Here is a 14,924-nt window from a genome sequence, read left to right as displayed (position 1 = left end):
GTCAGCCTACAAGCACCCGTACTCCAATGTAGTGGTACTCAGATACAAGTAAAAGTCCTGCATTCAAAGGTACATTTGCTGATGATTATATAGCAAATAAATAGTATTATCAGCAAAATATACTTCAAGTATAAACAGTTAAAGTATTCATTATGTAGAATGCCTGATTATAGGAATGTAAGCAGCATTATGTATGCTACCTACTGCTGTAGTGGAGTTAAAAGTAATAGAATGTAGTTGAGTAGAAGTATTAAGTAGCATAAAACAGAAAAATATCGAGTAGGGCCTACTATTACCACACAATTGTTCTTAATTATGCTATGCTAATACCTGAATAAATGAACTTCAAGTATTCAAACAGTGCTTAACCCCACCCATAGTTAACAAACCGCTTCATCAGCAGTTGTTTTAAATGTTTTTTTTTTAGTTAATGAAAAGCTTCCAGCTTTAGAGTTTTAGTTACACTGTGTGAATTAATTACAGTCTGAAGTATCCTCAGTCAAACAGTCAGATGTTTGGATCAACCTATGCAGTCAACCTTGGATATAAAGCCTCCGCACTGACAGCCGAACAAGCCAATCCGCTTTCAGAAGGCGGAGCCAGTACCCCGAGGCGTCCAATCAGAGTTCTTGGGGGGTTTATCGACTCGATTTGTCTGAAGCAAAGTTTTAGCGTCTGTCGCTCCTCGCTATAAGACCTGCCTACTGCCTGCCAACTCCGGAGTGCTCCTGCTGGGCAAAAAAGTAGAGCGGACAGAGAGAAATAGAAGAGTCACAGTCGGAGGGAAAAAAAGAAAAGAGAGAGAGAGAGAGAGAGAGAGAGAGAGAGAGAGAGAGAGAGAGAGAGAGAGAGAGAGAGAGAGAGAGGGAAGCCGGGGGTGGACCGTTAATTTCATCCACACACCGTCTTGAATGCGTGGCGGAGTGTAGACTGAGCCAACATACTGCTGTTAAACATCACCTCGCCGAGGACCGGGGGACACACGAGAGAAGCAGAGAGCGTCTTTATTTAGGCTATATATAGCTTTATAGATACATGTATAATATGGATCATTATGATGGAGAAGAAAATTATATGCATCCAGAAGATGACTGGGATCGGGATCTCCTCCTGGATCCTGCATGGGAGAAGCAGCAGAGAAAGGTGAGACTGACTTCCTTCTACCTCCGGTGTAAAGGTGCGGAAGTGGGGTTGTTGCTTGTGATAATCATAATAAAACTGAATAATATAATAGGCCTATAATGGCACACATTAATAAGGATGTCTGCTTCGTGCACTTGACTACTTTGATAGCAGTTAGCGTAGCGAGGAGGCGGCCAACAGCACCGAACACCGACTGGCAGCTGTTTACTTTAATTATCAGGCTCATTATCGCGTTGGTGATCACCTGTGCGGGTGTATCCTACTACTTTTATCACGATTGTTCCAAAACTTTTCTCACCTCCAGATCTCTCAACACACTTGCAGATTATCCTGTGTAGCGTTATGAAATATCCCCTAGCAGCAATTACATGCAGGAGGCCCACCCATTATATTTGCAGGATGGAAAGAGTAGAGTAGGTGGAGGAAAACAATTAAAAACTGCACAGGGCGCCCACCTTTCCAGCGCAACAGATGTCTGCCATGCGCTTGACTGCATATGGTGTGTGACTGGCCCATCCTGTCATCTGGCTTATGATGCGACGTGGATTAGGCCATGTTTAACAACCGGGGGATGGAGTGTGTGTGTGTGTGTGTGTGTGAGGAGGGGGGTAAACCCACCATAACTTACTTTGTATCTCCTTTATAATTTACGCGCAGGTCTGCGTGTTACTCCAGCGCAATATAGCCCACAGGCGCTTGGGGCAAATAAATAGATAGTTATTTGTATTGGAAGTTGTTTTCTGTATTATGGCCATAGTCAGGAAGTTAGTTTATTCATCTTTATATGCCTGAATAGATTACCGCTTAATCCCCCCCCCGGATGAATATGATCTCCATAACCCGGCGTGTAACACACGGGTAACCTTTTATAATAAAGGGCTGTAAGACATCCATATATTGTCTTATCAAGCCCAACTAATCTACACGCGTCTAACATATGCTGCTCTTTTTCCAGACATGAGTATGAATGGTCTGTTTCGAGAAGGGGTGTTAACTTTTCTCCTGGCTCCCCGTACTTTGCCTCAGCTTTGAAAAACGGGGAAGAAAAGCGCTGTGGAATCTGAGTAAGCGCTGTGGTTTGGGCTGGGCTTGCATGGGAGCAAGCGTGCCCAAAAATGGTAATAATCGGCCCCTGTCGCTGCTGTTGGAAAACTTTCCCCCCCAAGTTTCTTTCTTGCACTGCGAAGCTCTGGGCTTCTAGTTTCCTGGATTATGTCATCGGCAGGCTGCTACCGGTTGAAAGCGATTGAAAGGAAATAAGGGAAGGTATGCAGGGCTGATGTCAGGTGTGAACAGCAGACAGGGATTTACATTATCAGAGGACAACATCTCATGCTGCTACATAGTTGCTGCCTTTTCAGTCTGAAAACTCTTCATACATTAGAGGGAAAGTTCGCGCAGGCCTGAAGGAAGCAGTAACACTTGACAGTTTAGTTCACACATCCCCTCCAGCCTGGCTCTCCTTCATGGTGAAATACTTTCCTGCACATACTTGCCCCTGCATGACCTTCATTGATCTGATCATACTGCAGAGAGCAGGGATGTTTTATTCAACTGTTCCTCTCCACAGAGAGCAGTGATAAGTGGTTATGTTGAGATCTGACTACACACACACACAATTACAGGCTGAGTGGGAAGACAACAGCCCCCCTGGCAGGCATGCACCTCTCCCCTCGGCCACAGGGTCAGTGTAGTTTTCTGCCACACACAAACACACACATTCATCCATATGTACCTGTGCGCACACACACCACCCAAATTTCCTCCAGTCTTCAGCATTCAGCTCTGCGGCTGATGAACAGATAATTTAGACGCCTTTCTTGTTTGCTGATCGTTTCCCATGAATTATCATTGAGAAATTTAAAATTTGGGCCTGTTTAGTGTTTAAATGAATCAACCAGAATACAGCACAATAACACAGAATAAACATGCTGAAAAACAAAGAAAAATGAGAAGGAAATAGCAAAAGTTGGTCATTTGCATGTTTTTTGCTAATGCAGATTGGAGGCAAAAGTCAGCAATCATCCCTATAACTGGGATTATAATAGCTCAGTGTTTTAAGTGTTCAGTGTGTTTCCCTGTGTGCTGCTTTACTTCTCTATAGCCTGATGACTGTTCATTTCTTTGTCAAAAATGTTTGGGTCCCAGAGACAGACTGCTGCAGTCTGTTAAACTAGACTGTAACACTGTGGGGGGGGGGAAAAGCAACAAAGAAGTAGCTACATATTGCGTGAGGACTTTTTCTTTGGCTCCATTTTGCAATTCACTTTGACGCACATAGACCCAGCATGTCAGAGAGTGCTTAAAATATTTTGAGTCCAATGCAAGTCTTAACCTGACCCCAAAGGATAAAGGTGCAGGTATCTTCTTATCTTGGAATCTTAATGCCTTTGCAGACCCAGGTGTCTCAGGTACACTGAGCCAGATGTTTCTTAAAGCTGCAGCTCCCACATATTTTCACTTAAACAACACAAGACTTTTTTATATATTTGTCTGATTGATCTTTATTATCACACTTCTGTTAAACAAACACGCACCTTATTTGTTTTTCACTAACATTTTTTTCTGTTGTTTTCATAGCTGGAAGGTGGAGTTCAGGTGTTAACTGCTGTAGCTAATTTGTCCAGGTTTGTCCTTATAAGGATATAAGCTGCAGTACCTTCGATCAGGCCCTGCCTGTAAACCACTTCCCTCCCACTTCCCATCTCCCACACCCCAACCTCTGTGCTCCCAAACACTCCCAACCCACACCCACATTCCCCTGCTCAGACTGTACAACCCAGGTCACAGTTAAGATCAACTCATTTGTTCACCTTTGCCAAAATTTTTTGTCTTAACTTTGAGTCTCAAATGGATTAGTTTTGACAGACATGGACCTTACTCTCTGACGTACAACTTACTGACAGATCATGGATTTTTATTTTGAAGTTTAATCACTGTCTGGGCGTTCAGGCTGACTAGAAGTACCATGCGTCCAAACCAAACCTCTGTTGTAACTGACAACCATAACTGTAACTGCATAAAGATGAATTTTCAGGATGGACGACAAACCTGCTTTTGTTCTCTGTGTTCTGTGACAAGTTTCAACGTATATGAAACTGACTGAACGCATGAATGACTGTGCGTTATTTCAGTTTGAGTGTGTTGCTGTTGAATAGATTGCATAATAGGATGTGTAATGTCAGCTCTGGCCACCCCCCAAAATGCTTCCTGTCATCAGATTCCTCTGTTCCCATGATGCACCTTCCGCAGCCCTCGTTTAACAAAAGAAGAAGAGAGTCACAGACCTATAGTGACAAAGCAGAGAATGTCAAAATAGTGAATTCCCCTCTCCCTCCGTGGCAGCTGGCTCTCTTCTCTACTCTGATAAAGCGCTATGTGCTGAAATGTTGCTTCTTTTCATTACATAAAACATGAGTGCACTGAAGAGTGTGTGAAGAGTTTTGTTTTGTGTTCAATAAACTGTCTGGCTGTGTCATGTGATGTTTTTCATCCTGCAGCCTGACACTGAGCCCCTGATTAAACTCATAAGTACATAAAATTACATTTTGTACGTTGTTTTATAAGAAGTAGTGTATCCATCTGCAGGCCATCAGTTAAGATCCCCTGGGTAATATTGATAAAAGGTTTGACTTGCTCTTCCTCAAATACTGAAACCCTGTAAAACTTTCAAATTAAATATTAGTAAGTAGATTTTCAGAGATTTTAAAGTGCTCGTGAGTGGGGCAATAAACCCCCAGTTGCTCAGTTAAAACTGCTCATTGGCCTACAGAAGACTGTATTCGACTACACTGAGTGAATAATTCCTTTTTAAAGAAAGGCGAGAAAGCGAAGCAGCCCTGATGCTACTTCTGTCTGACTCAAATATGCTTTAGGGAAATGAGAACACTTCTGCCTGTTTCTCAGCAGGAGACGGCTCACTATCCATTTCTCACTCACTTAGTCATCTGTCAGGGCGGCTGATGTCCTCTGTGACATAGCAAGAAGTAAGAAAATTGAACGCTTTCTTAATAGAAGTCTTGAGTCCTCTTGGGTGCTGATAATCCTGCGCCCGCTCGCTGTCTGGTTAACACAGATGCATTATAAATCCCAACTGGAACTCCCCAAAGATACAGTCATCCCGGCCCGGCCACGCTGTCTGGGCCTTGTGTCATTTGTCCTGATTGATGGGGTCACATGCTGACATCCCAGCTGAGAGGGCCCAGGAGCATCCTTGCACTTGTCCCATTGCAGGAAGTTTTTATGCGTGTATGCTCCCAGCTCAGCCAGGAGGAACAATTAGAGGGCTTATAAATTCAGAAATGTTTTTGTTAGAAATTGATAATTTTATTAACCATGGGAGCAATTTAAATAAATCACATCATTTAAACATTATTAATTAATGATGAGATTACCAAAAGTTTATCATCAAGACACTAATGTAATGGCTGGTCAAAAATGGATCTTTTCAGTTTTATGTGGAAAAAATATTACAAATCAGTCATTTCTAAGAGCAGTAATAGCTATTTGAAACAGTGTTTAATTGAATTCCACCTTGGTGAATAAATTAATCTATTTCTATCAAAAAAATACATATTTCTGGGTGATTCCCAACTTTTCAACTTGTTTTGCTTAATGCTTTTGCTCCAGTTGTCTTATTGGGATTCAAACCTGTGAGTCGTGTCCTCACCCTAACTCCCTTATTCATTTTCTCTCTGGCTATAACCCGATCCTGCGTGAACATGTTCGACGTTTGATTGAGCAGGTTTCCTAATTAACTGAAATATCTCGTTATGTGCCACAAGCTTTCACTCAGGAGGAAACCATCTACTCTTTTATAGCCTGAAGCTCCCAGCTGCTGCATGGTGTGTCAGAAGATACTGACCTGTGTCTAATGACTCTTACATAACCCGACTCCACTTCTCAGGGAGGGGTATTGTTCTCCAGTGCAGTGCGCTGAGGCTCTTTTTGGAGAACTGGTGGCTTTTACACAAGAAAAGTCAATGGGATAGCTCACACAGTTGATCCTTTTAGAGAGCTGTTTTACTACTCATACCATCTTTTTTACTGTATTAACAAGCTCATTAGATTTGTAGCCATTCTGGTATGGCTCTGTGGATGGCAGTGACAGTCAGTTGGTCTAGCACTTGGGTCCAGACTGAAGTATCTCAATAACTATTGCATATGATATTTTTACAGTGACATACATGGTCCATTGTTAGGTCAGCAAAACCAATGATATTCCCATCAGCCTCAGGTGTATGTTTCAGTGCTAATGAGCAAATATTATCAAGTTTACATGTTAAATTAAGTTGGTGAAAATTGTACCTGCTAAACATCAGCATTTAGCTCAAACCACCGCCGGCCAGAGGATAGCCTGACAGAGCCGTTAACAGAGGTGTGGATTTTCAGTCATGTTAGACAATAAAATTTATCAGATTGGTTGTAACATTCGCCTCCTTAAATGCCTGTGGTTGTTTTAATTCTTTGGCAGTTCAATTCATTCTTGTTCTTTTGGAATACTGGTGAAGTCCTCTGTATTTTGCAACTTTTTTGTTGTAATACCTGTTTCAGTGCCAATGATTGAGAAAGCAGATCCCAGTTCTATATGTATAAAGAGAGGTTAGCAGAGGTTAGAGCCTTAGCAAAAATTCTCATCTTTTCTTGGTCTGGGAAAGGTTTTGCATGCTTATGTTGCAGTTCTTGTCCCTGAACAGTTTCCCCTTTATTTGTTTCAGGGAGGTAAAAGCTAATTCTTCCTCATTAAGCTGTACACGGAATCTGTTTTTTTTAAGAATTCACTGTTTGAAAAGTCAAATGTGAGCAATTACCAGGCTCTTATCTGAACAGCTCCTAAATGCCAGGGCCCTGATGCAAATTCTTGCATAGCTTATTTTCTCAGGCTCCTGCTCCAAATTTAGAAACGTATACAGAAATCATCTCAAAGCTCTCAGTAATAGGCCATTAAAACAGTTTCAAGACCAGTTGTGCAATGGATTTTAATGACTATATCGGGGGTTTGGATAAATTTGACTGCTCTGCTTCATTCAGATTTTAGTGTTATATTTGCAGCTCGGTGGCAGATTTCAGACCCCAGACGGGAGTTTTTAGGATTCCACATCCATCATGGTATTTGGGGTCAAGGTGCATTTCCTGTGGAGCAGAGAGTGAGGAGCAAAAACCTGCTCAATGCTCAACCACGTCTGGAACCACTACACGCTTGCGGTCACATGTCTTCAATAGCATATGACCCAGAGGGGGTTTATAGGCGATCTGTCTGCATGTTTCCAAGGAATTTTCCTGCACCACATGGGAAGGATGTAGTCAGCTCTTTCCTCTGTTAATGCTATTAATCAAACCACATGCATTCTCAAGTGTATGTGCTCGCTGTGAAGCCTCTCTTTGAAGCCAAGGGGGGTTTGTACTGTACTGTTCTCAGTGTGAGTGTATTAGCTATAAGCCTCCTCACAGGAGCAGCTGCAGTTCGTCTCATGTAAGTGAATGCAGCTTTGAGTAAACAGATACTGTGGTAAAAGCAGACAGCAGCAGGCACACCTTTCCATTCAGTAGCTGTGTGGGTGGAGCTCCGTGGGAAGGAGAGGAGGGAGGAAGGAGGGAGGAAGGAGGGAAGCGACTGTGCGTGGATGAAGAGGTTTAGACAGAGGATCTTTCAGGTCTCTGCACAAAGAGAGCATGTTCAAGAGGACATCCTTTGTCACGTCGTTAACCTGGAATCAATAATTTATCATCACTGGCCAGTATGGTGTATGAGCTATCAAATTACTATTTATTCACAAGTTAATTAAGGGTGTTTCCCTACTGCAACATACTTGGTCTGTCATGACCCTAGTAACTATATTAATTTTCTAATTTCACACATGATGTCGTCTTTATTTAAAGCGAAAGTTTATCATGAGCAATATGCTTATTTGCTTAATGGTGGAGAGTTAAATGGGAAGACTGATACCACTCTCATATCAGTCTGTTAAGTTGGCTGTAGCCTTATATTTAGCTTAGAATAATGACTGGAAACTGAGGGAAACGGCTAGCCTTGGTTATGTGGGACTATTCCCTGGCAAACAGTGGAGACATTAAGAAGTTATCAATTACAGCCAAGACATAGTCCAGTACATTACCACGCAAAACGGCAAATTGTCATTTTAACAAAATATAATCTTGTAATTGGTGAGCTTTAGAGGTGCCGGTGAAGATTTACTAACTGGCTGTAGCCTTTTATTCCACAGACAGGTATGACAGCGGTCTAGTTTTTCTTATCTAAATCTCAGCGAGAAAACAAGGTGTTAAACATTTTCTTATAAATATAAAATAAGATTATGTTTTAACTAGCAGTCAGCTACGTTTAGAGGTATTTACTGACAACGGTCAGTTATAGGGAAGGCCTTTTAAAGTGTTAGCCTGTTGCAAAGTGATCTTAAAGGTAATTTTACTGTCAAGCATGTAATTGGCACAGTGTTGTGTTTTTTTGGATTTTCTCTTGATGAAGTTTGACTTTTCTTCTGTCTGTTCAGCTGTGGTAGCTGTAACTGCTCACACTAACTACCCAGCTCCTCTTCAGTTGTTTATCCAGAATCTGCCACTGCTGCTTCATACCGGAAACTTATCAACGCATTGCTTCCCATGTAGCACAAGACTTTTTCCCCAGACGAGTGGCAGTGTAGAATTGCAAGGGCTTTAATGGCACGAACTGTGTGGAGGTTAAAGACTATTATCTTATGTAAATCGGTGATAGAATGGAAGAAGCAAATACTATGAAAGGGTTCCTTAAGCCAGTTATGGTCAGAACCTTCTCTCTGTCTCTTTTTGCTATTTCTCTCCACCATCTATATACCACTCTTTTACACAATGTGACTGAGTGGGTGGCAATGGATTTAAGGGAAAAAGATTTTTCCTTGCTTAAGCCTGAACGTGTTGAAATCTCACTCCAGCCCTATCAGGAAGCGTGTCTTCCACTGTGCACAGGGTGGTGCGTCACTATTATTTGCTCTGCGTGTAATAAATAGGCAATTGCAGCATTTGAACAATGAAGACAGGATGTTTCTTAGGGTTTTATTTACACTGCAGGCAATTAAGTCTAATTCAGACTACAGACTTAAATTGAATGTGTTGAATCAGCCTTCCTAGGTGGCTGATGTTAAAGACAAGGAATAAGTAATAAGTTCAATGATTAAAGACACAGTGCATAGAAAGGAGATAAAGCCAACGTCCCTGTGGACCTAGAATGATGATATTGCTGGAAATATATGAATCCATCAATCTGTGTTAGTAAGTCCTTGGGAAGCAAGTGTTCTGATGAAATTAGAGGCTGTTTGTTCTGCTGCACTCTTCCACTTTTCTAAAGTGGGACAAGTATTGAACGTCTGAATTTCAATCAGTGGCCACTATTGATTGTCTAGTCCACCGGCGCTCATGGTCAGTTAAAGTTGACTCCCTGCAGGCATGTTGCATTACGCACTAATGACTCTGTGCTGTTTGTGATACAGTCTACAGCAGCAACAAGAGCTGACCGACATTTCAGTTCCATGGGCTACTTTTCTGTCTTTGTTTCCCGCTGCAGGAAAATTCTGCATGCTCCAGACGTCACTTCATTTGCGACAGTAAACACAGCAGCCGCAGTGAAGTGCTCACGGCAGATCTCATTACAAGTTGTAACAGACACCTCCCCTCGACAGCCCAACCCCTGGTAACACAGCACAAGGGGAGAGCCGGCCTGCTACTTGTCGGTGTGTAGTGGAGGGCCCTTGGTAGAGCGGCAGGGCAGCAGAGTGGTTTGAGCTGTGTGAAGTGCTGGCAGGTGCTGTAGCGGGTGAATGGACACAGACAGGGAGGGAGGGTAAAACAGCAGCACTGCCAGTCACCACAGCTGATTGTGCAGTTCATTTGTAGCTGTGGTCACTTTGAATATACTGAAGTTCAAAGGATGTGATGCACAGAGGACAGATCCTCCTAAACTGCTCTCATGGTCCTCTTCTTCTTTTGTGTTTCATTTTTAATTAGTCTTGAACCATTTCTACCTTTTTGTAATTAAAACCTTTGTGACCTTCCACACATCCAGAATATCCGGAGGAAAATAAAAAAGATTCCTGGCAGAAAAAAACAGTCCCATTTCAAAACCTAATGTTCTGCTGAGCTATACTTCTGTCGGTCATATTTTGGGTCAGGTCTTATTTAGGTGAAGCTGTTACTGTGCACCTTTTGATACTCTGCAATATTTCACTTCACCTGTAGTGCCTCAAAACAGTCCCAGCACAGGAAATTGACTCGCAGAGTTGGTAAAAGCAGTGAAGAAGAAAACTAAAAATTTTTCAACTTAACGTTACTGTTCTGCCTTCATTATAATATGCTGCAGGAAACTTTTCCGTATTTCTCTTAATTGAGGTCAGAATTTAACAGTTTTCCGTGGTGCCTCAGTTAAGCCTAGTTCACACTACACAATTTTTAGCCCGATTTGCCGCTCGGCGAGCACGGCGACCGTCAGACTGTGATCGGTTGGTTGTCACTAATGTAGCCAGGTCGATTGCTATGTACGAATATATCATCCCCGTCCTTATCCTACCTACAGAGTTCTGATTGGTCTAATGTTTCTCCAGCTGGTGAAAACAAGCAATGAGCAATGATTCAGAGGTCTTAAACAGGATAGCTTTTACATGTGTTGATCCAAAAATGTAATTGTTGGGTGGGTTTAAGTGCACATATTCAAACCAAAGTTTATTTAATGTAGTTTTTTATGATACAGGGGTTTAGAAATATGTAGCTGATGAAGTGCTCAAAGTTGGGTATCATCAATTCTATTGCATTTTCTTTTTCTAGCAATAAGAAGGAATGTCTAACAAGATGATCTGTCTGTAAAGAACTATAAAATAGTACAATGTAGCAACCGTCAGGCTGTACACTCCTCCACTTAGCAAGTCAGCAGAGTGCACGTTATTAATGATGACATGCATACATTTCTCTGAATGGATGATGGTTTGTCAAGGTCAGAGTAAGTCAAGTGGCCACTGGAGCTGAGCTGAATAGATCACTCATAGAAAACTCGTGACCCAAGTTTGTTTCACCTGGACCTTTTTGATGCGTCTCTCTCCTGAAACCAGGTTTCATGTCTGGTTTATTTGCTGAACTGAAAATGTTACCGCTTCTCTCTTTGACTCACATGTGGAACTGATGATCAGGAAGCTTAATTGTGTGTGTTCTCAAAAGGATCCCACGTATAAACAACACAGAGGCCAAAACAACAAAATACTGTACTTCTACCACTATGCCCTGCCCACACACATACAAACAATATGTTTTAATTTTTTGCCTATCACATCTAGTGTGATTTCCAGGATAATACATGATGAAGCAAATAACCATATGTGAAAATTTGAAGATATTATGAATAGCAGCTGTTCTGGAGCTTTCGACCTTATCACATGATCTTCATCAGTAAATGGAGTTTGTCTTTTTATCAAGGTATAGGAAATGTTCAAACTTTACATTTTCCTCCAAGCACTTTAAGGACTTCTTGTCCATGTTGGCTTAAGATCTGTGGCAGCTGATGCAGGTCATATGAAAACTCCAGAACAGCCACTGAATAGCCCTGTGGTGAGTTTTTCTTCACTATATGCCAGTCAATTTTCACATATGTTTTATTAGCATTTTTTTGGTTATTTTACTAGATATACACTGTATAAAAACCTGTTATTTTCAACAAATTTGACATTTTAACTAAGTATCTGCTTATTAAGGCCTTTAGAACATACATTTTTGTGTTATGCTTATTTACGTTGGGTGAATCTTGAGGGATCGTTACAACCTGCATGGCAAGGGTCACACGACTGATGTGGGTAGCCAAGCTAGTATTACCAATAACAAGCATGTTTACTGACCACTATTATTGACTTTTAATACAATTAAGACCAAAGTGGCTGTGAGTTTGATAATGATTTATGAGGCTTTATTATAAGAATGTTACAAAAGACTATTTTAGTAAGAACCGACAATTACTTTCGTCATTGAGCTGTGCCCTCGTCATTATCTGATATTTCTTCAGGCAGACATTCTGAACAGGGTTGTTGGAACTCTTTGTTTTAAGGGACAGACACAAACATTAAAGTTTGAGGGAAATTATATAATAACAAAACTGTGACACAAACATTGGAAAGTAATACAATTTTTAAAATCTGAATAACAAAATATGTTTGCATGAACATTCAGTTCAGTGTCATATTTTGGAGGGAAGATGCTGGCTCCTGTGTTGAGCGCTTCTTCACTGATTCACTGACATTTTATATTAGACAAACTAGTAAGGCTACTGAAAAGTGGTATGATGACGATGATCATAACTGTCACGTCCTTTGCCCCAGTGGTCCCTCGAGGTTCTACTTCTGTAAAATACAACCTACTTTGGAAACAGATAATCCAAAAACAAAACTTTTATGTATGTTCATGTGGATTATAAAGCTGAATATGAAACTAAGGAAGAAGAAGTGAGAAACTATTAACAGATGAGTCATACATATTTATGAGGTGTCATTTATTTGAGGTGTCCTGGTATAAGAAAATAATGAACAATGTAGATTGTTGCTGTATTTACAATTATAATGAACACGTTTCTTTTTTTTTCATTGTATAATAAAAAACATAAAACATACAAGCCATGATTTAGACAGTGTGTTTGTTTTACAAATGGTGCATCTGTACTCCTGCTGACGTCTAGTTTGGTATATAGAAATGTAGCACATAGGTACAATTGCCTTAACAGTACTTGTACAGTTGATGTGTAGATGTGTTGAAAGCGTCCTTTGTTCGTGTGCAGTGTAGCTCCTCCCTGTCAGCATTTCTCTGAGTCAGGTGATGGTCAGCAGAGAAAAACGCTGCTCCGGCACAATGCAGCACCACAACCGAGCCAAACGTTTCCCATCATACGGCCGCTGCAGGCAAAACGAGCTCGAGCTGAGTCATGACTACTGTGTTGTGACTTGGGTGAAGTGGGCCACTGTACTTCCCATTCCACTGCTTAGTTTGGCATCTGACTGTCAGAGAGTACGACAGCTCAGGCATGACTCAGGAATTATGGCTGTGCTGAGTCGCTGTGATAACAACTTTGTTCCTGTTGGTCCAAAAAGAAATTCTCTTTGCATTGCAAACGTTCATATCTCTCTCTCCATTTTTAAATAACGTTATACTGAAATGCATTGATACTTTGAGTTTGCAGTGCAGGACATCTAATAAACAACTTAGTAATTTACTTTAAGTATATAAAATATGAATATAGTTTGCCAAAAATCTATACTGGGTCGATACAAGGTAAAATTTGAAGTCAGGTTTTTATATGCTGGATATACCTCTATTTGCACAGTCCTTTAAGTGCCATAAAGTCTGGGCACATACAGTACAGAGAGATGGATTCTCTACAGTCTGGCCTTTGTGCAGTGGGACACTCTTGCTTTGAGCTGGTGAAGCGGGGAGATACATGTTCACACTGGGCTTTTGACTGACTTGTTGCTCAGCAGGGACTCTTTGATGCCTGGGCTGTATTTGAATAGCATCAGCACATGGATTTGCATCCAATTTGTGTGCTGACATCATTAGAATCTTCTTATCAACTTGTTTCATGCTGAGTTAGACATTTGTCAGGACATGGACATATTTGTTTTTGTTCTCACCAAATATGGAAGCTTAATGGAAGAGATATAACGTCACTGAAGCAAACATGTTTCTTGTGTGGCTTGACAGTGTATACATATTAGAAGAATAAAATATTTAAATTTAAATAATATTAAAATATTTTGTTTTTCTTTAATTTTGTTGTACAGCTTAGCTTTATGTTGTATAATGATAGATAAATAAATTTACCTTCAGGTGAATGGGTGGCTCTGAGAGAACTTTGTGTTCAGTAGTGGAAGAACTACTCCGAGCCTGGAAGTAAAATTGAAGTGCCACAATTTGAAAAAATCTTGAAAAAATTGTAGGTCCTTTATACGCTGTTGGGTAACTAAATCTCTAATGATGAATCCTATATTACAAGCTGATCATTTTTTGTGTGTAAAATTTTTATCTGCAAAATAGTCTGTCAGATGGTTGTACAGTAAAAAGCACAATATTTGTGTAAAAGTATAAGTTGAAATAAATATATCTAGTTAGATCCTTTTACTTTTTTATTAAAATATACTCCCATTACATCCTTTGAGCAATCCAAATATGATGGAAATTTGATCTAGCAGCAGTTTAAAGTAATTTTAGGAAGGTTACTTGAACTGCAAATCCTTGGGTTTCACCAAACCATCCTTTGAAAGTTGATGGATTTATGGTTTAGGTGAAACACAGAGGAAATTACACTGATCTCTCACCATCACAGCCGTTTTTATGCTTGTAAACTTGTGTTGCGTGGGGTGTGTGGACACGCATGTGTATGCAGACATGTTGGATCCCAGTGAGCGCTCGGGGAGCCGTGGATGTGGGTTTTAAGAGCCTCAGTACAGCCAAGCTGTTTGTTTATGGGTCTCCAGGCTTTTGTGGTTGTCATAGCAACCTGCCCAGTGTTCGGTGCTCTGCGGCATTTTCACAGACGAGCCACTCTTTGTTAAATGAACTCGACTGAGGAAAGAGCTACTACCACTCTGACTTTTCAGTAAAACACACACACACACACACACACACACACACACACACACACACACACACACACACACACACACGAATATGCATCAGGGCTGCTTTGGGCCACAAGAGAGTAAATACCAGTGGACTGGTCACAATGGCTGCTATTCTTTGTCAATCTGCACTTTTTGGCTGGCTCACTG

At 41.0% G+C, this 14,924-nt stretch overlaps 1 protein-coding gene across 3 annotated transcripts in view; it reads left to right on the top strand.

Moving 5' to 3' along the window:
* Positions 1-822: 822 nt before the first annotated feature.
* Positions 823-14,924, top strand: part of actn1 (actinin, alpha 1) — a 72,016-nt gene continuing 57,914 nt past the window's right edge. For 2 of the 3 annotated variants that reach the window (XM_046062290.1, XM_046062289.1), the window contains exon 1: positions 825-1,143. In XM_046062290.1, coding sequence (XP_045918246.1) covers positions 1,036-1,143 — 108 coding nt within the window. In that variant the 5' untranslated portion in view covers positions 825-1,035. Of the gene's footprint in view, positions 1,144-14,924 lie in introns of all 3 variants that reach the window. The other variant, XM_046062292.1, reaches the window with a different exon arrangement.

This window comes from Micropterus dolomieu, linkage group LG11 (assembly GCF_021292245.1).
Source record: "Micropterus dolomieu isolate WLL.071019.BEF.003 ecotype Adirondacks linkage group LG11, ASM2129224v1, whole genome shotgun sequence".
NCBI lineage: Eukaryota > Metazoa > Chordata > Actinopteri > Centrarchiformes > Centrarchidae > Micropterus > Micropterus dolomieu.
Note: the sequence above shows the minus strand (reverse complement) of the source record. Positions and strands in the feature narration are given on the sequence as shown.